Genomic DNA, 23,001 nt, shown 5'->3' on the forward strand with positions numbered 1-23,001 from the left:
AATTTTAAGACATTAAGTTAAAAAATACAAGTTAAAATTTCTCGGGTGACCACTATAAAAATAGAATGTTTAGCTACCCAACTAGTAGAAGATCAAAGAAAAATGGAACCATAAGAAGGCAAGAAATAGAGTGGAAAAAAGACAAAGTGGAACATATAGAAAGCTTATAATAAGATGGTAGAAATAAACCCATATATGTTAGTAATCATAATAAAATGAATGGATTTAACATTCCAGTTAACAGGCACATGACTGTCAGGCTGGTTCCAAAAACTCCAGATAAGAAGCTGGAAACACCCTGTGTTCATCAATCCTTGAATGAATTAATTATGGTATATTCAGACAATGGAATATTACAAAGCAGTGAAAAAGAATAGACTACAGCTGAATACAGCAACATGAATAAATCAATATGGATAAGTTTCGGTGTTTACAAAGCAAGCCACAGAATACAAAGCATGATTTCAATTAAATACATGTCAAAAACATGCAAAACCAGGCATTTTTGCTAGGGATGTACATATAAAGAAATTAACACAAAGGTCATGGTAATGGTTACTTCTCAGGGGCAAAGAGGAAAATACAATTAGTGAGGGGCTCACAAGCTCTTCAAAGTTACTAGAACCATTCAATTTCTTAAGCTGAGTAGTAGGTAGGAGACACTGGTAAATGGGTATTTTATTTTTCTTTAAACTGGAGATATTATTTATATATATTCTTTTGTATATTTCATATGTTAAAAAGCATAAACACACTGCTTGTGAATATATAGTTACTTTAAAAAAAGATACACAAGCAACTATTTAAGCTTCATGAACTCTTTTTCTCTGACGTGTTCCCAGTGCCTGTAAAAACTGCTGACACATAGAAGGGTCTATTATTGAATGGAAAAAAATAAAGAGCACAAAAAAATTAATCAGTATGTAATTTGTGCTCAACATCTTACTGGGACAGTTTGCCTGTTATCAAAACTTAAGGTTAAATCCAGAACCAAGTAATTTGTTTTTATGCAAACCTCAAATGTGCACTTCAACAATGAACAAAGTTTGGTAATGTGTAAAAATGGCCATTAGTTATATACAGTTTTATTATTTTTCTGATTGATACTGGTAATCCATAGTGGCATCATCTTTCTTCAAAGGGCAGCAATATTTGAATAGCAAAAAGTGGTAGAAAATGTGAACATTAACTATTCATATAATGTATAATCTTGAAGGAGTGGTACATAAATAGAAAAAAAAAATCAGAGATATTCATTAAAGTTTTGTATGTTCCAACAGGTTCTTTTGTGAGGCCAATAGCATGAGATGATTATACTGGCTTAAAAAACAAAACTAAACTAAACACCCTATTGCTCTCATTTGAAGATAATAGTGCCAAGAGACTTAAATGGTTTTGTGGATCAAGATTCTCATTTACAACCTACTAAACATACATCCCATAACCTATGTAAACTTAGTCTGGAAGGATTTATAAAGCAATAATGATGTAAGGAGAGACAGTGTGACATAACTGAAAAAGCCTGTTTTCAATTCCTTCCTTTAACATTTACTAGGTATGACCCTGAGTAACCATCTGTGTATATTTCCTCATCAACAATATATAAATATTTGCACAAAAATTTCAGTGTTTCCAGGCATAAGTGAGGCACTCAAATGTTAGATTCCTTTTCTTTTCCTTAGGGTTATTTAGATATATAGGTGTAAAAATGCCTGACACATAGTAAATGCTTAATAGTCACATACTATCTTTCCTCCCGGCAGTTTTTACAGGTCCACTAAGACGTATTAAATAACTGTCAGACTTGCTTTTAATTGCTAGTGATATAATCACCTAGAAATCTTTCCTATTAACATGGCTTGGTTGAGCTATCTTAAGATAAAAAGTGAATATTAATGATGCCTTTAAGAATGTTTTGCCCTTGGGTCACTGGTGAGGATGGAAACATAAGCATCTTAAACATTCTTCCCATTTCTACATAGCCTGAGTAATACATGCAACTTTATATAACTACTGCTCCATTTCTTATAGCTCTGTACTTTTGAGCCATGGAATTAGCTCCTACACATGAGGTAATGAGGGTCTGCTTCTATCCAGTTACCGATATGCCACTTTATGGTACTTTCTCTATGAACCTTGATCATTTTGTATTACAAGTGATCCTCTAAACTTGGCATTTTCACAACACTGGTTATAGATGAATCAAAAATTAGCATTTGGCTTACCTTGACCAGGAATCCTCCTAGCTTCAACACCTTTGGATTACGGTTTAGAAGAACCAATACCACAAACCACAGCACAAGGGCCAAATCTGGCCTGTATTCTCCAAATTTAACTGTATGTTGAGGGTGGCCTGACCAGGTGTCAAATAAAAGAACAGTATGCATGTATCTTTTATCTTTGTACCATTTGTTGAGAGCAGAAACAGAAACTTCTGTTGTGACTGGGTTTTAGTTCAACAATCAAAATGAAACATCAAACCACTTCTAGGTAAAGGAGACCCAACCAGGGCTTTATATACTTCTTGAATATCTTAGGTGTCTATTTAACTCTGTGTTTGTGTGTGTGCATGTGCGCACATGCACAAAATATTCAAGGAGGTATTTATAAAATTCAACTTATATTCCTATTTAAGTCTCTGTAGCTGCCTAGTGAGTGACTAAAGAGTCACTTTAAGGAATTAAGAAATAGCAGCCTTATTTGTTAATAGCCCCAAACTGGAAACCACCAAAATATCCTAAAATAGGTACATGGTTAAACAATCTGGTACATCAATGCCATGGAATACAACTTAGCAATAAAAAAAAACACAAACTACTGATATATATGGTAACTTGGATAAAGAGATCTCAAGGGCATTATGAGTAGAAAAAGCTAATCTCAAAAAAGTCACATATTGTATAATTCCATTGCTGTAAGATCCTCATGACAAAATTATAGAGACAGAGAACAGACGAGTGGTTGCCAGAGGTTAGGGCTGGTTGGAGTAGGTGTGACTCCAAAGGGGTAGCATGAGGGAGATCTTCATGATGATGATAGCTCTGTATCTTGACTGCAGCGATGGTTACCAAAAAAGTGATAAAATGGTACAGAGCTATTCACACCATTGTACCAATGTCAATACCCTGGTTTTGATACTGTATTATAGTAACACATGAGGAAAAAATTGGGAGAAACTAGATTAAGGCTGCATAGGACCTCTCTGTACTATTTCTGCAACTTCCTGTGAATCTATAATTATTCCAAAATAAAAAGTTAAAAAAAAATCACACACTTACATACACAAGGAAATATAATGACATAAATGAAACATAGCCAATTTTATTCAAATTCTCCAAAACTTATGCTAAATATGTTAATTGTTTATAAAATGTTTCACCTTTGTATAATGGTTTTATTATTTCACCTTTCTTTTATAGTTTTTTCATTTTTTCTGTACAGTTCTTCAGTAGAAGCCAGAGTCCTGAGTTGCCCAGTTAGGAGCCTAAAATACACAAAGAGAAATCAACAGGGTGAAAAGAAATACTTTCTGAAAAGCCAGTTTCAAAAAAAAGTGATACTAGCAAAGTTTTTTAGCAATACTCCTCCCAAACCATTCTCTAAGATTTTAACAACCTCTTCAATTACTAAATGCGAGGTGTCTCAGAACAACAACAAAACACACCAAAATACCATCTGATACAGTTTCTCACCAATTATAAAGTATGACAAGGACAATATCACCAATATTATAACTAAAATCAATACAAATTGATCCTTAAGCATACGGAAACAACCATTACATAAAAGTTATTTTTCAGGCTCAGTTATTCTGGACTTGGATGGAAAAGGCAAGGACAATAATTTCCTAATTCTTCCTTCTCTTTTACAACTGAAGGACTATGCTAAGGACAAAATCTGATACTGAAACTTCAATCAAATGAGATCTTTGAATGTGCCTCAACAGTTTCCTAAAAATGTCCTACCCTCCAGTTATACATAATCATAATGACTAAAGAGCATTAGAGGTAGTTTGGAATCCCAAAATTACAAGGCCATACAAATTCATTTAGTATCTAATACGCAGGATTTCTACCAAAAAGGGGGATATATTTTTCTGAAAATTAAATATGACTTTCAGATAAAATAAAATTTTATAAAATCAATATATATAAGATCAACATTTTTACAGAAGTAGTTCTTTAGATTTACTGAATAAAAGGAAAATGAATTTCAAACACTTGAGAGATAACACATGTAAGTTATCATCTGCCAGTATCAAAATGATGTGTTAAAAACACTGAGGAAATGAGATAATGAAGGCACACAGGAAGGGTAAAAGAAAAATAACCCAATTATGGTTAAAACTAGGAACACTTAATTTTTTTTGCTGCCTTAACTAATGCATAATACATCTAAGAGAAACCTTTTCCATTTAGTAATTTCTTAAATAAAATGTTTATAGCCCCAAAAATACAGAATCAGATACAACCAAAATTAATTTGTTCTCAAATGAAGTCCATATAACAATTATATTACATTATTGCTAAATCCCAGACAGAAGAGAAGATGTGTGGTTCTTACCTCTGATCTACTGTTCTGATTAAGTTTCTTCTCAATATTCATGGCCAACATCTGGCTTCTAAATGAAAGGCTTTTGGTCTTTTCAATCACTTGCTGATAGGGTGAGACTGCATTGTTACCCATAACCACATGACCCTACAATGAGACAGAGGGAAACTGATCCTGTAATGTTAACAACCAAGTTTCTCAGGTAAGTCATGAGGATGACATCACAACCTACATGTCTGTTGCAAATATTTTTATGCACAGAGATGACAATATTCATCCAACAACACAAAATAGGAGGTTGCTGTTGCCTTCAGAAAATTATTATAATTAAAACAAAAATTCTTAATAGAATAAATGTCCTAATAAAAACTTCTCCCCAAAGTATCAAATAATCAGCAACTGATATCTAGTATTTTGCACAGATAACATAATACTCACTAATTTAGAATCAATCTTGGCATCCAGTCTTGCATTTCTAATCAAATTTACAATCCACCTTTCAGCTTCTTCTGGAGTCATGTTCAGTTTATCTGCCAACATGCTAATGAAAAAAGAAAAAAATGACATTAACTGGGTCTAAAAACTTAGTTTCACATACATAGTCTTTGACCTATGCTCTGAATAGAAACTTTTAGGTACTTATGGGTCACCTTCTCTTAAATATTATGAGTCTTAAAAGTGCACTATTGATGTTTGTGCTATTATCTTGTACCATTCACAATCTATCTCATTTCACCAACCAGACTGTAAGATCCTTGAAGGTAGGGCCCCATATTCTGTATTACAGAAATCCTATTACAAGGAACATCAGTAGTAAGAATAATAAAATGTAACACGTAACTAAAACTCAGGGCCGCTACATATGTTTGTTATAAATTCTAAGGACACTCCCTAGAACTAGAACACTATATAACCTAAATGACCACTGAATTTAAGGGAAAAGAAACAGACACACATACACAGAAAACCCGAAAGGAGAGGGGGAGGGAAAAAGATGACAGACACCAAGACCCTGATCTAAAGCCTTTGATGTCATCAACCAATCTGCATTTTCTAATTTATGGTCAGGTTGAAAAAGAGGCCACTGCAGAGCTTAATTTATCAGGACTAACACAAACACAAGCCTTGCTAGTAGGTAAGCCAGTCAGTCACCTGATGAAAGAGTATCTACATATGCATGTATAGTATTTGGAAGGATGGTATACATATATGCATATACACAGGTGTTAGACACAAACATTAACTGTCCCCTTTTACTTGTCTTCACTGAAGATATTGCACACTTGCTAGGCCTTCTAATGTTATCACTGGTTTAATGGAAAAAAAAAACCTAGAATATCAGTAACAAAATAATTCCTTAGAATATTATAAACTAGAATTCCTGATTTGATTGCATTCCCAATTTTATAACATAAATATCCAAGACATTGCCAATCATATAATTATGTAATTCCGGAGCTCCCAACCTAAAAGTAACCAATCAAGTTAATAAAAATACCTTTATGGGAATAATATAATCTGTGCTATCCTTATTTTATATGTTTATTGTCAAAGAGAAGAATTTCATTCAAAATGTAAAAATTAAGTTAGACTATCAATAAAATCATTACACACTAAATTACAAACTAAAGCTATGAAGACAATCATTTAAAATTTATCCCTAAAATATGCTTGATGTTAAAAACATCATGATGAGTATGAGCCAACTCAACCATAAAACTCCCTGGATTTACATGTCAAATTCTGTTGTCTGTCTTTTTATGGTTAATTTTGCTGTAAGTACACATTCTCAGCAAACACGAAGAACAATTAGTCCATGACTACTACTTCAATTTCATGATCAGGTTTCATCTTAGTCTCTTTGTTACTGCTCTCTAACCAAACCTTATTTTACTTAAGCTACTAGAAGTAGGGAAGTGTGTCATTTTACTGAAAGAACCAGGCTTTTTTTTGACTAGGAAAAATTCCTGCAGCTGGTGTTTCCTGGGGCTTCCCAATAAACTCTTTGTGTTTCCTGCAGGTACTTGACTTAGAGATGTGTAAATTTCATTCTCCTGGGCTTCCCTGGTGGCGCAGTGGTTAAGAATCCGCCTGCCAATGCAGGGGACAAGGGTTCAAGCCCTGGTCCGGTAAGTTCCCACATGCCGTGGAGCAATGAAGCCTGTGCGCCACAACTACTGAGTCTGCGAGCCACAACTACGGACGCCCGCGTGCCTAGAGCCCGTGCTCCGCAACGAGAAGCCAACGCAATGAGAAGCCCATGCACCACAACGAAGAGTAGCCCCTGCTCTCCGCAACCAGAGAAAGCACGCACACAGCAAGGAAGACCCAACGCAGCCAAAAATAAATAAATAAATAAATTTCATTCTCTTCTGTGCTGCTAAAGTAACCAACTGCCTAATACTTTTATCTGAAGCTGCTACTCTAAAGGTAAAGAACATATTTTCCAAAAGATATTACTTTATCGACTCTTGTAACAATTTCTCTTTTGTATGTCTCCTGCATTCCCCCAAAATACAACTCTTTAAAGTGAGGTCAAGACCATTTTACTCTGAAAAGCACAAATGAAAATAATTTATACTGAATATATTAAAACTCCAATCTTCAAGATCTCTATATACTGCTTTTCAAAATAGACGTTATTCCTAGTAGCTACTAATTGTGTATAGTTGGTTTTATACAGATTTTTAAAAATTATAATATAGAACCTGTTTATCCAGGCTGTTTACATAATTAAAATTATAATGAAACATTCAGTATCAAGCCTAAGTTACTGATCAGATTCCTCTTCTTGCTGCCTATAACAAACTGAGAAGTCCTATCAATTATCTCTTTAACCACTGCCTCTAATCTAAGTTCCCTACCAAACTACTCTCATCTTGAAAGACTCTCCTCTTCACCAACCAGACTAAACCTCTCTGTTCATTAAACATACCATGTTTTTAACCACTTCAGGACCTTTGCACATGCTGTGCCTTCTGCTTAAAAGGCTAATCCACCTTTTTCTTCACTAAGCTATGTGTTACATGGCTATCAGTTAAAACAGCACCCTCATCAGCCTTCCAAGACACCTCTGCCAATCATGACAGATCTGTTTGATGCTTTCAAGGCCCCCTATTTTTTTCAGAGCATTCATAGAGCTGTAGTTGTTTTACTGAGTATCTGCTTTCATGGTAGACTGTATATGTACCCCAAGAGCATGCATCATAGCTTCTTTGTTCACTGCTATATATCCAGCAATTAGCACAGTCTACAGGAGGCAATTAAATAAATACTTATTGTCTGATTCCTACCCTAGTCACTACCCTAGGGCTCCATTACTATTTCCTAATTTTCTAATTAATCTACCTCGAGTCTCTCCTTAATCTATTTTACATAGTTGTCAGCTTAGTCCTAAAACCCAACTACCAGTTTATTCCTAAATTCCTTTCAAATCTTTAATAGAGCCCTTCTACCAAAACAATAAAATTCAAACTTCCAAGTTTCTCTTTCATGGTTCTCTACAATTTAGCTACAATCTACCTTTCCAGCCTTCTCTTATTCTTCCTCATGAATACCACACACCAACCAAATCATTCATTCAACAAAATATGAACTATGTTAGATGTTTGTGACAACATACAGTCTGCTCCCCACTTTCATAAAGTTTAAAGCTGGAGACTGGGAAATAGGGGACAATCACCTAATACCCCAAATATATAAACTATTTTTAGTGTAAGGATAAAAAAGTGAAAGGAGCTATGTGAGTGCAAAAGGGTTTAACCAGTTCCAGTCTGGAAGTTTGAGGACGGTTTAAGTAAAGGAATATTTAAGGTCAAATTTTAAGATAAAAGAAAGAAAATTCTATGCTGTATAACTCTACCTAGAATTTTCCATCCCTCTTTTTTCTTTACATACATATTCTAAGTCTCATATTCCATCATGGTTAGAGCAATCTGGCAACATGCAGCAAGACCCACAAATGTCTGCATACTCTGACCCATAATCCCACTTCGGGGATTTACTGTTTTGCAATGTGCTTGTTGATCCTTTACTTTTAAATCAAGTCAAAGAAAAACTTGAAATAAGGTCCGAGAAGTATCAGTAAATTATTGATGGTATCGCAGGTTATCTAGGCTACCAATCACTCTGAGAATAAGTAAGAGAACGTGGCAATAATCCAGTTTCTTTCAAGTAACAGGAAAATATACACAGTAAAAGTAAATAATAGAAATCCTCAAAGTCCACAATTCTCTTACATTCTACTGATTTTATGAAAATATTAGTAAAGGTTTAAAAATAAAAATTTAATATCCTATTAAAGCTTAAAAAAACAAACTTGCCTTAAGCTATCCTACACCATGTTAATTTTGTGTTTTTAAAATAATTTAGTTTATCAATAAATTAAAAGACAAAATGTATCAAAAGGCAGAATTTCTGAGAAAAATACCTAATTCAATCTAGGTTTCAAACTCAAAAATAACTTCCAGATTATTTAGATTACACTAAAAATCTCAACCCTGTCAGTAGGCAGCTTAAAGAAGATATTTTAGGCTTAAAGACTTATATTTAAGACATGACACCATAAAACTCCCAGAAGATAACATAGGCAAAACATTCTCTGACATAAATCATACCACTGTTTTCTTAGGTCAGTCTCCCAAGGCAATAGAAATAAAAGCAAAAAACAAACAAACAAAAAATAACCAAATGGAACCTAATCAAACGTAAGCTTTTGCACAGCAAAGGAAACCATAAACAAAACAGAAAGACAACCTACTGACTGGGAGAAAGTATTTGCAAATGATGCGACCAACAAGGGATTAATTTCCAAAATATACAAACAGCTCATACAACTCAACAACACCAACAAAACAACCTAGTCCGAAAAAAAGGGCAGAAGACCTAAACAGACATTTCTCCAAAGAAGACATACAGAGATGGCCAATAGGCCTATGAAAAGATGCTCAACATTGCTAATTATTAGAGAAATGCAAATCAAAACTGCAATGAGGTACCACCTCACATCAGTCAGAATGGCCATCAGTAAAAAGTCTACAAATAACAAATGCTGGAGAGGGTGTGGAGAAAAGGGAACCCTCCTACATTGTTGGTGGGAATGTAAATTGGTGCAGCTACTAGAGAAAACAGTATGGAGGTTCCTCAAAAAACGAAAAAGAGTTGCCATATGATCCAGCAATCCCACTCCTGGGTATATATCCAGACAAAACCATAATTCAAAAAGATACATGCACCCCTATGTTCACAGCAGCAATACTATTGACAATAGCCAAAACATGGAAACAACCCAAATGTCCAATGACAGATGAATGGATAAAGAAGATGTGGTATATATACACAAAGGAATACTACTCAGCCATAAAAAAGAATGAAATAATGCCATTTGCAGCAACATGGATGGACCTGGAGATATCATACTAAGTGAAGTCAGACAGAGAAAGACAAATACCACATGATACCACTTATATGTGAAATGTAAAGTATGACACAAATGAACTTATCTACAAAACAGAAACAGACTCAAGGACAGGGAACAGACTTGTGGCTGCTGAGGTAGAGGAGGGCTGGGGGAGGGATGGACTGGTAGTTTGGGATTAGCAGATGCAAACTACTATATATAGAATGGATAAACAACAAGGTCCTACTGTATAGCACAGGGAACTATATCCAATATCCTGTAATAAACCATAATGGAAAGAAATAAAAAAAGAATATATATACATATAACTGAATCACTTTGCTATACAGCAGAAATTAACACAACACTGTAAGTCAACTATACTTCAATAAGATAAATTAAAAAGACATTTAAAATATTTTGTGTAAATTCCTTATTCCCATCTTTTAGTTGAAGAGCTCTCCTCCTCAAATGACACAACAACATGATATTGAATACGTTAAGTCAGTAATACATAAGACCGAAAGTAGCCCAAGCAATCTTGAGAAAGAAGAACAAAGCCGGAGGCATCACACACCTTGACTTCAAACTATATCACAAAGATACAGTAATCAAAACAGTATGCTACTGGCATAAAAACAGACATAAAGATCCATGGAACACAATAGAGAGCTCAAACCCAAGCATTAATTTATTTATGACAAAGGAGGCAAGAATACACGATGGGAAAAGAACAGTCTCTTCAACAAACGGTGTTGGGAAAACTGGACAGCTACATGCAAACAAATGAAACTGGACCACTACCTCACACCATGTACAAAAATTAACTCAAAATGAATTAAAGACTTGAACATTAAGACCTGAAACCAGGGCTTCCCTGGTGGCACAGTGGTTGAGAGTTCGCCTGCCGATGCAGGGGACACGGGTTCGTGCCCCGGTCTGGGAAGATCCCACATGCTGCGGAGCGGCTGGGCCCGTAAGCCATGGCCGCTGAGCCTGCGTGTCTGGAGCCTGTGCTCCGCAACGGGAGAGGCCACAACAGTGAGAGGCCCGCATACCAAAAAAAAAAAAAAAAAAAAGACCTGAAACCATAAAAAAAAAAACACAGGTAGTAAGTTCCTTGACATAAGTCTTGGTGATGATTTTTTGGACCTGATACCAAAAACAAACCCCAAAACAAAGGCAACAAAAGCAAAAATTAACATCAAACTAAAAAACCCCTGCACAGTAAAGGAAACCATCAATGAGAAGAAAAGGCAACCTACCAAATGGGAGAAATATTGCAAAATATTGCAAACCATGTATTTAAGGGGTTAATACCCAAAACACAGAAGGAACACATATAACTCAATATCAAAACAACAAGTAATTTAATTTAAAAATGGGGAGAGGATCTGAATATTTTTCCAAGGAACGTGAAAAGGTGCTCAGCATCACTAATCATCAGAGAAATGCAAATCAAAACTATAATGAGATCTCTCACACCTGTTAGAATGGCTATTACCAAAAAGATAAGAAATAAGTGTTAGCATGAATGTGGAGAAAGGGGAACACTTGTGCACTGCTGGTGGTAAAGTAAATTGGTATAGCCACTATGGAAGACAGTATGTTAGTTCCTCAAACAATTAAAAATAGAACTATCATATGATCCAGCAATTCCACTTATGAATATTTATCAGAAGGAAATGAAAACACTAACTTGAGAAGATATACCTAAACTCATGTTCACTGCAGTATTATTTACAACAGCCAAGACACAAAAGCAACCTAAGTGACCATCAATGGATGAATGAAGAAAATGTGATACACACACACACACACACACACACACACAGAGGAATATTATTCAACCATTAAAAGAATGAAACCTTGCCATTTGTGACAACATGGAAAGAACTTGAGGGCATTATGCCAAGTGAATTAGGTCAGATAGAAAAAGACAAATACCATATGATCTCATTTATATGTGGAATCTAAAACAAACAAAAAATGCTCATAGATACAGAGAAGAGATTGGGGAGGGCAGTGGGGACTGGGTGAAGGGTCAAAAGGTACAAACTTACAGTTACAAAATAAGTCATGGGATATAATGTACAGCATGGTGACTATAGTTTAGAGTAAATCTCATCACAAGAAAAAAAAATTTGCAACTATGTGTGGCGATGAATGCTGACTACAGTTATTATGGTGATCATTTCATAATATATACAATATGAAATCATTATATTGTACACCTGAAACTAATGTAATGTTTTGTTATATGTTAATTATATCTCAATTTATAAAAAGAAAACTACAACAAAAACTATCATTAATATCCTTAGCAAAATTAAAAACCACTGTAGTATTGCATTCATAAAATAAGAACAGAATGCTATAAAGGAAAAATATTCAGAGAAAAGAGTGACAGAGGGCTCTTGGAAATTAAAGAATAACATTAGAGATTTGTTGTTTTTAATCTACAGAAGATTTGAAAGATGTTGAGAAAATATCCCAGAGTGTAGAACACAAAGACAAAGTGATGGAAAATAGAGAAATGATAAGAAAATTGGAAGCCTGGTCCAGCAGGTCTAATACCTGAACAATAGAAGTTCCAGAAAGAATAAACAGTGAACATAAAGAAGAAAGAAATAATTCAAGAAAATTTCCCAGAACTGGAGAGCATGAGCTTCCAAATTAAAAAGGTCCTACATAAAGAATTAAAACAGACCTAAACTAAGGCATATCATTGTAAAATTTCAGAGCAATGGGGACCAAAAAAAAAAAAAGCTTCTTCCCCCCACATTTCTAGACAGGAGAACAAAACACCTGTATAAAAGATGAGGAATAAAAATGGCTTCTGACTTCTACAACAAAAGCTAGAAAGCAAGAGAATCACATCTTCAAAATTCTGGAGTAGTTTTCAAATGAGAATACCATGCCTTGAGCAATACCACTACTCAAGTATGAGAGTCAAATACACAATTTTAGATGTGAAAAAATTTACCTCCAAAGTACCCTTCCTTATAAAGCCGCTGAAGAATATGATAATTACCAAATATGATAATAAACCAAGAAAAAGGAAGGCATAATGTCCACGAAACTGGAGCACTATCATAGTAGACAAGCTAAGGAAATCCCCAGAACAAATGACAAAGAGAGATAAATATGCACCTGGCAGAAAGAGCAACGAGTTCACATTTTTTTGAAGAAGATAAAACTAATAAAATAATCAATTTTCAGAAGAGATTTATAAACTGGCAAAGAACCTGAAGTAGAATTAATGAAAAAGACATTAGGAAGAACAATGAAGCAAATGAGGGAAAAGTGGCAATTATCAATTACATGGAAAATAAATACTGAATACTAAAACATACTACAGATCTACCTTATCTGAAAAAAGGTACTAAGTTAACTTAGCACGTATTTGGTGCTAAGTTCAGAAATCAACACACAATTTATAAAAGATTAAAAAGTTCAGAAAAAGTCCCATATATAAATGAGAATTTAAAATGTGATATGGGTGGCATTTCAAATAGGTCGGGGGAAGGATAGTTTTTCAGTAACTCATGTTGGCTAGCTATTGGGGGTGGGGGGAAACTATTCTCTATTCCCAAATAATCATTGATGGATTCAAGTAGAAGAAATAAAGCCATTAAGGTCCTAGAAAAAAACATATAAATAGCATATAAACCTATTATGAGAAAGAACTTTTTAATAAAATACAAAATCCAGTACCATAAAGGAAAAGGTTAGTAACTTTGACTAAATAAAAATATAAATCATTCCTTTGGGGGAAAAAGATAGAATCCTAAGTGCTATTTCAAGGCATAGAAAAAATAAGTATTTCATTCTCTATTCAATTTCATTAATAAAACATATTCAAGACTCTTAGCACAAAACCAGATACTTTTCTTCTTTCTGGGAAGTAATTAAGACCAGTGGTCCCACTTAAGCACATAAAATATATAAATCTAAATCTAGAGAACCAATTAGGCTTTCATCAACTCTAGGCTGATTGTTTATCAGGTTTTCAATGACTAATCTTTTAGACAGTCTCCCTTTTCTGAACCCTCCCATAGCCCCTGCCCTAATATTAGTATTTAACAAATAAGGATTTGGGGTCCAGCATTTCACAGGCATATGAATTACCTGTTTAAATAACCTGGCTTTCCAAATTTTATTTGATAAGCACAATTTATTTCAAATAGTATTGACTTTAGCATTAAACTATGGAAACTCTGGCCTGCTTTTCACTGAAGACTGTGGCTATTTAGCATATCCAAAGAGCAGCAGTCTTTTATAACTGTATGCTATGACAACTAATTGAAGAATAAGCGTTAAGTGTAAACTGTGTTTAACTGTAAGATTAGGAGGAAATAGAAAGAAACCAGGAGAAAACTGAGAAAATGCTAAATTCTGTGTGTGACAAATGAAAATTCTCACTGAATTTTGCAACATCGCATTAGTCAAAAATGAGAGTATAGAGCTTCCCTGGTGGTGCAGTGGTTAAGAATACGCCTGCCAATGCAGGAGACACGGGTTTGAGCCCTGGTCCGGGAAGATCCCACATGCCGCGGAGCAACTAAGACCGTGCACCACAACTACTGAAGCCCACGAGCCTAGAGCCCGTGCTCCCAACAAGAGAAGCCACCACAATGAGAAGCCTGCGCACTACAACGAAGAGTAGCCCCTGCTCACCGCAACCAGAAAAAAGCCCATGTTCAACAATGAAGACCCAACGCAGCCCAAAATAAAAATAAATAAATTTTTTAAAAAAGAAACTTCTGATAAAAAAAAGACAGTATATTACTTTATAGTTAACACAGAAATACAGTGATAATGGCTGTTAAAATGATTTAATCTCCATCTGGAAACACACCTTTTTATTTCTAACATCAGGAAGTATAATTAAGAATACAAATTGCTACATGGTAATAAAAACTTTAAGAAAAATATTAAGATCTAAAGTGTTACTTAATAAAATAAGCAAAGTAGAATGACTTCATAACTTAAATGCAAGAGCAGTTGGCAAATACATACTTTTGTGAAAAGCCAAAACTAATCCCCATAGGGAAATTATATTAATGTATGCTCCAAAATGTTTATCATACACATTCAAAATATTACTTCCATACTTTGCTTTTATCTACAATTGAAAACTGGTCCAAGACTTATTCTAGAACAGCTTTTAAATTTCAGACACACACCATATCTGATAAACTATTCAGCTATACTAAATTAAATCCCACCACAGTAATCTTTTTTGACAGATGTTGTATACTTTATGGTAAACAGATTCGAAACTTATCCTACAAATCTATAGGGTTGTATATAAACCGATAAAAACATTCTTAATATGCATTTTTACAAAGATAAGACTATCACATGTGCTTACAGCCACTTAGTGAAGAATCCTATTAACAGAGAATGTTCCAAATCACAAATGGAAAGAGTTATTTAATAAACAACCATGCGTTTTATAATACTGAATAGCATTTGATATGCGTCTGCTGGGGGACAGAAAGGAAGACAGAGACAAATCTTCCCCGCCCAACCCTAGAAAAGATCGAATATCAAATAACTTTAAATTAATTAGCAGCAGAGATAGGCCAGCATAAACTAGAGAATGGAGTAATTTGTCATAATTAATATATGGTGGAAGAGTCTACTTAAATATATCCCATTTGGAGAATTATGAGAGTTCACTGAACCTTCAATCCAAATTATTCTCTGATTTTTCAATATACAAATAATGTCCATGTCATTCTAATTACTTTGTATTTTTCTTCAAAATGCCTATCATAATTTGTAATCTTACCTTTATTTAATATCTGTTTCTTCCTCTGGATTTTAAGCTCTAAGGCTATGCTCCAAGAGGCACTCATTCACATCTGTAATATTTTCTTCTTCAACAACTGTACTAGTTACACTGCTCTTAACTAATTATATCTTAATGTATATCATATGTATTTATCCTCTTTAGAAAGCTGAACACTGGGCTTCCCTGGTGGCACAGTGGTTAAAAATCTGCCTGCCAATGCAGGGGACACGGGTTCGAGCCCTGATCTGGGAAGATCCCACATGCCGCGGAGCAACAAAGCCCATGCGCCACAACTACTGAGTCTGCGCTCTAGAGCCCCGCGGGCCACAACTACTGAGCCCATGTGCCACAACTACTGAAGCCCGTGCACCTAGAGCCTGTGCTCTGCAACAAGAGAAGCCCCACCGCAATGAGAAGCCTGCGCATCGCAACGAAGAGTAGCCCTTGCTCGCCACAATTAGAGAAAGCCCCCGCATACAGCAACAGAGCCAAAAATAAATAAATGATATTTATTATTTAAATAAATAAATAATGTTTATTATTTAAATAAATAAATAAATTTATTTAAATTTAAATTAAATCTTTAAATAAATAAATTTAAATAAAGACCCAACGCAGCCAAAAATAAATAAAAATAAATAAAAGCAAATCATATTAAAAAAAAGAAAACTGAACACTATCTTTTAAAAATTTTGCACATTCTTGAAATGACAAAATTACAGAAATGGAGAACAGATGAGTGGTTGCCAGGGGTTAAAGAGAGGTGGGAGGGAAGTGGGTATGGCTATAAAAGAGCAATTTGAGGAATCCTTGTGGTGACAGAAATGTTCTGTATCTGAATATATCAACAACAATAATGATGGCTGTGATATTTTACTATGGCTTACAAAATGTTACCATTGAAGGAAACTGTGTAAAGGGCATAGGGGATCTCTTCATTATTTCTTACAACTCAAGGTGAATCTATTATCATCTCAAAATAAGAAGCGTAATTTAAAAAAAGAAGTTTTGCATCAGAGTTACTTAGAGGAGCTTTGAAAAATACAGATGCTGAGATCTCCCCCTCCCCACTCTGAGAATGCTTCATTTTTGGGGGGTTGGACCTGGGAAGTTTTAAACCAAATTCTCAAGCCTTGATCCCAGAGATTCTGATTCAGAAGGTCTGGGGTAAAGCCAGAAAATCTATTCTTCTTAAGTTTAAGTTGTTGGTGGTTTTTTAAGTTCTCCAGATGATTCTGATGTACAGCTAGGTTTAAAAACCTCTGGACTAGAGAACAATAATTTTTTCTATGGATTGTTTGAAGGTAAACATTAGCTATTTTGGTCATTATTATGGATTCCAAGTCCTTGGGGTCTGAATTAAGACATTTGTTGTACTTATAAAAGCCCAACTTAGATGCTTAACATAATTTTCAGCCATATTCCTAACCCATTAAAGCAGCTCTAAAAACATGAAGGGGGCTTCCCTGGAGGGGCAGTGGTTGAGAACCTGCCTGCCAATGCAGGGGACACGGGTTCGAGCCCTGGTCTGGGAAGATCCCACATGCCGCGGATCAACTAGCCCCGTGAGCCACAACTACTGAGCCTGAGCGTCTGGAGCTTGTGCTCCGCAACAAGAGAGGCCACTACAGTGAGAGGCCCGCGCACCGCGATGAAGAGTGGCCCCCGCTCGCCGCAACTAGAGAAAGCCCTCTCACAGAAACGAAGATCCAACACAGCCATAAATAAATAAATAAATAAATAATTTTAAAAAAACATGAAGAAGCATAGCCCCCTGGACTGAGCCTATTGGCCACATACTCTCCACTATCACCCCGTAAACCTTACAACCTGAGATCTCACTGTTACTCTAAAAAGAATTATTTCTTTGTTCACATGAAGCTATACTTTATGCTCTGCCTCTACCTTCTTAATTCATTATATACTAAAAATATTAAATCACTGGTTTTTCACTTCATTACCCTAGCAGGCTGTAATTATGTGCCTAAGAAAAACTGGTGACCTGATGCAATGGTTCTCAATCCTGATGTGCTTTGGAATTATCACCCTAAATGGAACAGCATAGTAGCCCTATTTATTACACAGCATAGCATAGCATACACAGAAAATCTGACTCAGAAAGTTCACAGTTGCTTCAGGGAATCTCTTTGTAAAATAAAAATCAAAATTCTACAGATTTTGCACAAAAAAATTAAACACTGTCTTATGGTTTCCATCTTTATCCTCTGGCTCAAGTGATAAACTAATGACAAATTAGTCTAAATCTGCTGTTTCTAAAAATATCAATTGCTTACAATGAAAAAGAAAGAATTTATAATGAGGGTGAAGACAATGAATGTCAGAGAGCTATTAGCTCAGCCTCTTTCATTAAATAAGCCCTAAGCTGCTTAATGTCTCTGAGCCTTCAGTTTCTCAGCTATAAACAGGGAGTTACAAAACAAAGGAGTTGTACTGAATCAGTGTTTTGTAAAATTGGGTTTCCAGAGTCAGAGTCGTATGATTCCATAGAGTCAGGAGGAAAGCTGAATAGAGGTACAGGCTAAACAAGGTGAAGGGGCTCTTATTTTATCTGCATATATGTATACATAAATATGTATACTCATATACATAATATTGCATTTCACAACGAATGACATTTTAGGAATTGCCATCTATTCTTTAAGAGAATCAGATTTGTAAAATTATATGTCTGCTAGCTAAAGTACTACTAAAACAGGTCAAGGCTTCAACTACCATAGAAAAAGCCTCACACTCACACTGTAATTCTAACTCTGAGTAACCACTTCAATGACAATCCACTAAAATTAGGCAAGCAAGTATGGATGCCTTAGCAAAAACGAATGGCACTAAAGAAAAACTTTGGTCTACATACAATTCCTAAGAGGCAAACATTAAAGTAGCTTAGTTTTTAAACATTAAGGAGCATTTACCGTTCGACTTCATCTGTGGCCAAAGGGCACTGTTATTTTTCAAATTCTAATATGTAAAATTAGTTTCTAATAGGTTATGTAAGTTTCACAATTTTTTCCTAATAATTTCCTCACACAAGAGAAAATTCCAACTGAAATTCACCATAATTTTTCCATGTTTCAACATTTTAGAATGTCACAAGAGTTTACTATATGAGAATTCAAATATATAATTAAATAAAACAAATTCAATTAACTGAAATGATTACCAAATGTGGTCTTTTCAACAGCATTTCCAATTTACTAAGGACTAACTCCTTATTTGAACCCCTGTTAAAAACCATTCTAAAACTGGTCACTGCTCTTTTCTCCCTACGTAATGGTATAATAGTATTATTTTAAAAGGTAACTCTTTAAAAAGGTAACTGACAATCATAATACTGCCTTGAAGTTATCATTTTCAAAATTCATGCTTTCCCACACACGGAAACTAAAAAAGATAAAGAAGGACTGTAGCACCCCGGAATTCAAACAAAAGCTAGGATTTTTAATAACTTACTAGGACAATGTTTCCTTTTTCTTCTAAAGCAAAGAGAAATAAAATAAAAATCCAATTAACTGGAATCCTATTAAGTATAACTTTACAATAAATGAAAATTTACAGGAATTTAGAAGTAGAAAATACAAATCAAATCAGAGTGCTCTTACTTAATGCTGATACATTGATGGATGCGACAAAAAGTCTCAAATATGAAGAGACGGGCATTTTCAATGAAATCCTCAAGACAAGCCACCAAGAAGAAATCATTCACTAGCACCTATGCATGTAAGAAAAAGAAAAAACGGTGCTGACAAGCAATTTTGAAAAATTTGTCACAAATACTTTCTTTGTGCTTTACTCATTATTCCATTCACTATAATTCTCTCATCTATCACAAGTTGTACACCACAGCACTTTCTAGAACACTATATTCAAGTCTCTAACAATTTAACCAAGAAGTAAACGAATGCTACAGGAAAAAGAGCTAAGAACTGCACTGTTTCCTTGTTCCATTGATGACTTGAGCAATCTTGTGACAAAGCAGCTTTGTCCTGTCTCTATCCTACATAAATGTTCTGTAGATAACATATTTCCAGCTATTTAAGATAGTTACAAATGGACTAAAGATATGCATATTTTTGTGATAGTAAGTAGACTTGAAAATCTACAAAAGAAAAAAATTCAAAGGGTGGCACCTATTCCACAGATGGTATTATACTTAGAAGGGAATATTCTAACTTCAAGAATAGCAACCAAGTGCCCCACTGCCTTGGCAAGGCCTAGATACTTAGTATTACAATATACACCAATATTTAAATAACAATGTCACATTTCACTGCAAGTACACAAGTTATTAAACTGGATTCTAATTTTGTCCAATGTTTGAAAATCACCTCTAAAGGTATACTTACATAATTTCCTTTTCCTTAGACAAATAAGATCTTAAGTCCTTCAACAAACTCTTCCAATTTTTGTGCTAATATCTGGGTTCAAAAATGAAACTGACAGCTAGTAACTTGTAGATTTGGTAAATGCCTTAAACAGGTAAATTCTTAGTTTCTCAAAACTTGCAAACTAAGTTATTCAAAAAAAACCCGTAAATCTAACTCTTTCAGTTGCTCTCACAGAACTTTAGTTTCTACCAACTAACAGAAGACGTTGTAGTTAAAAAATTCACACTCTTAGCTTGACTGATTTATAGCAAATGATAAATACAATCATGAGAAAAATTCTGAAGATAGGCCTGCTTACGTAACACACTGGAATTACAGCTGTGATGGAAAATTCCATATAATCTTGCCCATACATATAAAATATTTCACATATTTACTCATTCAGGATAAGACATGTGTGAATTTATAAAGCCCCCATGTTTTAACCAACTGTCCTAACAAAAGGGATAGACTCAGGCAATAAGATTGAAAATGTCTTCAACCCAGCACATTTCTAAATAATCTGCATATTAAGATTAATAAACATTTCTGATATAATCACTTTAATAAAACCCTGCAAGGTTAACTTTTATAATATTCAAAATTTTAAGAATATTATTAATTTGTAAGTAAAAATTTGTACTTACTGATTCACATTCCCTTAGCTTTTTCTGAGCCCCATCAAAGTCAAAGTTAACATATAAGCATTCAACAAACTCTGTAATTGGGTCTTTATATGTGTAAGACTCCTGTAAAATTAAGTCAAAGGTTAAGTTGGATCTGATTCAACACTGTTTAGTAGACCGTCCCCAGAATAGCCCAATCTTCCTATTTTCTCCTCCCTTACCATTAATTTCTAACAAATTACCTAGTATTATCTTCTCAAAGCAATTGCTCATATCCTGATTGCAGGCCACACCTTAACCTTATAATGCCTTCCAGACCAAGTTCTCTAAATTCTCATCCTAGAACCATTCCAAAAGCTTTCAAATTCCTCTACTGCCAAAAGTCTCCCTTAGTTAATAAACAGTGATGAACTTCTCCAAGTAAAAGGGTATTCATATCTTTCAGGATAAAACTGTCTTTTTGTACTTAAATTATTCTTAGATCAAATAAATGTTTAAGTTCTTTTTTAACCCATAGTTACTGCTAAGAAATTCACTAAAAATCAATCAGTAGGGCTATAGCTTTTGTACAACTTGGGGACTATTAAAATTATATTCTATGTAAAGATCACTACTCTGGAACTATGTAGGTAATGACCTTCCAACAAAAAGTTCCAAGCTCCAGATCTCCTTCACCCTTTGCAATAAGAGCAACACTAATACACAATGCATAGTAAGTATCTAACTAGCAGAGAGTAGTATTCATTCATACCACATCTACCGTAAGTATATCATGAACTTAAAAGTAGTATATGCCCATTTGGGGTTCTTGGGCTCTTTTCTCTTCATGTATACTTCCCTCCTATTTTTAAACATTTTTACCTTAAGAACTAAGAGTCCTACTTTTTCAGAAAAAGAGGTTAGACTTAAAGTTTAGGCACATTTTAAAAATCAACAGATTTTAGTTTTTACCTGTTGAATAACTTTGACCAGATCTTTTAGCACTTGCCGGCGTTTTCGGACATCTTTGTTTGTTATGACTGCTGTGGTCAAATAGCGGAGAATATGTGGACACATTGTCTGAATTGCATTAAGATACCTAAGGTAAAAATATAAAAGTTACTTAATATTAATCACTTACCCAGTTTTTTTAGATCTATAATCACCTGTGATTTAAAAAAAAACACTTGGGGCTCCCCTGGTGCTGCAGTGGTTAAGAATCCGCCTGCCAATGCAGGGGACACAGGTTCGAGCCCTGGCTGGGAAGATCCCACATGCTGTGGAGCAACTAAGCCCATGTGCCACAACTACTGAGCCTGTGAGCCACAACTAGTGAGCCCATGTGCCACAACTACTGAAGCCTGCGCGCCCAGAGCCCGTGCTCCACAACTAGAGAAGCCACCACAATGAGAAGCCCGCGCACTGCAACGAAGAGTAGCCCCCACTCGCCGCAACTAGAGAAAGCCCGTGCGCAACAAAGAAGACTCAATGCAGCCAAATATTAAAAAAATTAAGTTATAAAAGAATAAAAATAAAACACTTGAGCAGCCCATTAGATTGCACTGTTTCAGAAAACTAGGATTGCAAAAACTTAAGAATGAATACTATAAAGCAGCGGTTCACAACCTTTTTGGCACCAGGGACCAGTTCTGTGGAAGACAATTTTTCCATGGGAGGGCGGCGGGGGGGGAGTTGGTGTGGTTCAGGTAGTAATGTGCTCGATGGTGGGGAGGGTTCAGGCGGTAATGCGAGCGTGCAAGCGATCGGGAGTGATGGGGAGTGGCAGATGAAGCTTTGCTTGCTTGCCCACCGCTCACCGCCTGCTGTGCAGCCCGGTTCCTAACAGGCCGAGGACGGGTACCAGTCTGCAGACTGGGAGTTGGAGACCCCTGCTATAAGGGCCATCTCCTCCAAGAAAAAGTCTAAATGATGAGAATGCCAGCTGGTATTTCCCAATTTGGAGTGAGATGACAGACTCACTTAAGAGGTAAATAATCCTATTACCATTGTTGAATAAGAGGATTTTGCAAGGCCCTTATACATGCTGTCATTCTGTTTCAAAAGATTTCATTTCCCTAGAAGAACAAATGTGTGAAAACCTATGTGCAAAAAAACACTACTCAATTAGAGAATCAGGCACTCAACACAAAGAATTAAAAAAATAATTTCAGGAGATGAAAGACTGGAAACTATTTTGATGATCCCCAGCTGGTTACCCTCTGTCATTCAGTGTTTATCCTGTATTTCTCCTGCTCAATTTCC

General features: G+C 35.2%; 1 protein-coding gene across 1 annotated transcript in view; it reads right to left on the reverse strand.

The window, feature by feature from the left end:
• Nucleotides 1-3,291: 3,291 nt before the first annotated feature.
• Nucleotides 3,292-23,001, reverse strand: part of EIF3E (eukaryotic translation initiation factor 3 subunit E) — a 50,975-nt gene continuing 31,265 nt past the window's right edge. The window contains exons 8-13 of the mRNA XM_004324052.4: nt 21,712-21,838; nt 20,782-20,883; nt 19,370-19,479; nt 4,990-5,092; nt 4,564-4,698; nt 3,292-3,484 (exon numbers count right to left, since the gene is read on the reverse strand). Coding sequence (XP_004324100.1) covers nt 3,446-3,484; nt 4,564-4,698; nt 4,990-5,092; nt 19,370-19,479; nt 20,782-20,883; nt 21,712-21,838 — 616 coding nt within the window. The 3' untranslated portion in view covers nt 3,292-3,445. The remainder of the gene's footprint in view (nt 3,485-4,563; nt 4,699-4,989; nt 5,093-19,369; nt 19,480-20,781; nt 20,884-21,711; nt 21,839-23,001) is intronic.

This window comes from Tursiops truncatus, chromosome 17, assembly GCF_011762595.2.
Source record: "Tursiops truncatus isolate mTurTru1 chromosome 17, mTurTru1.mat.Y, whole genome shotgun sequence".
In the NCBI taxonomy this organism is placed as follows: domain Eukaryota; kingdom Metazoa; phylum Chordata; class Mammalia; order Artiodactyla; family Delphinidae; genus Tursiops; species Tursiops truncatus.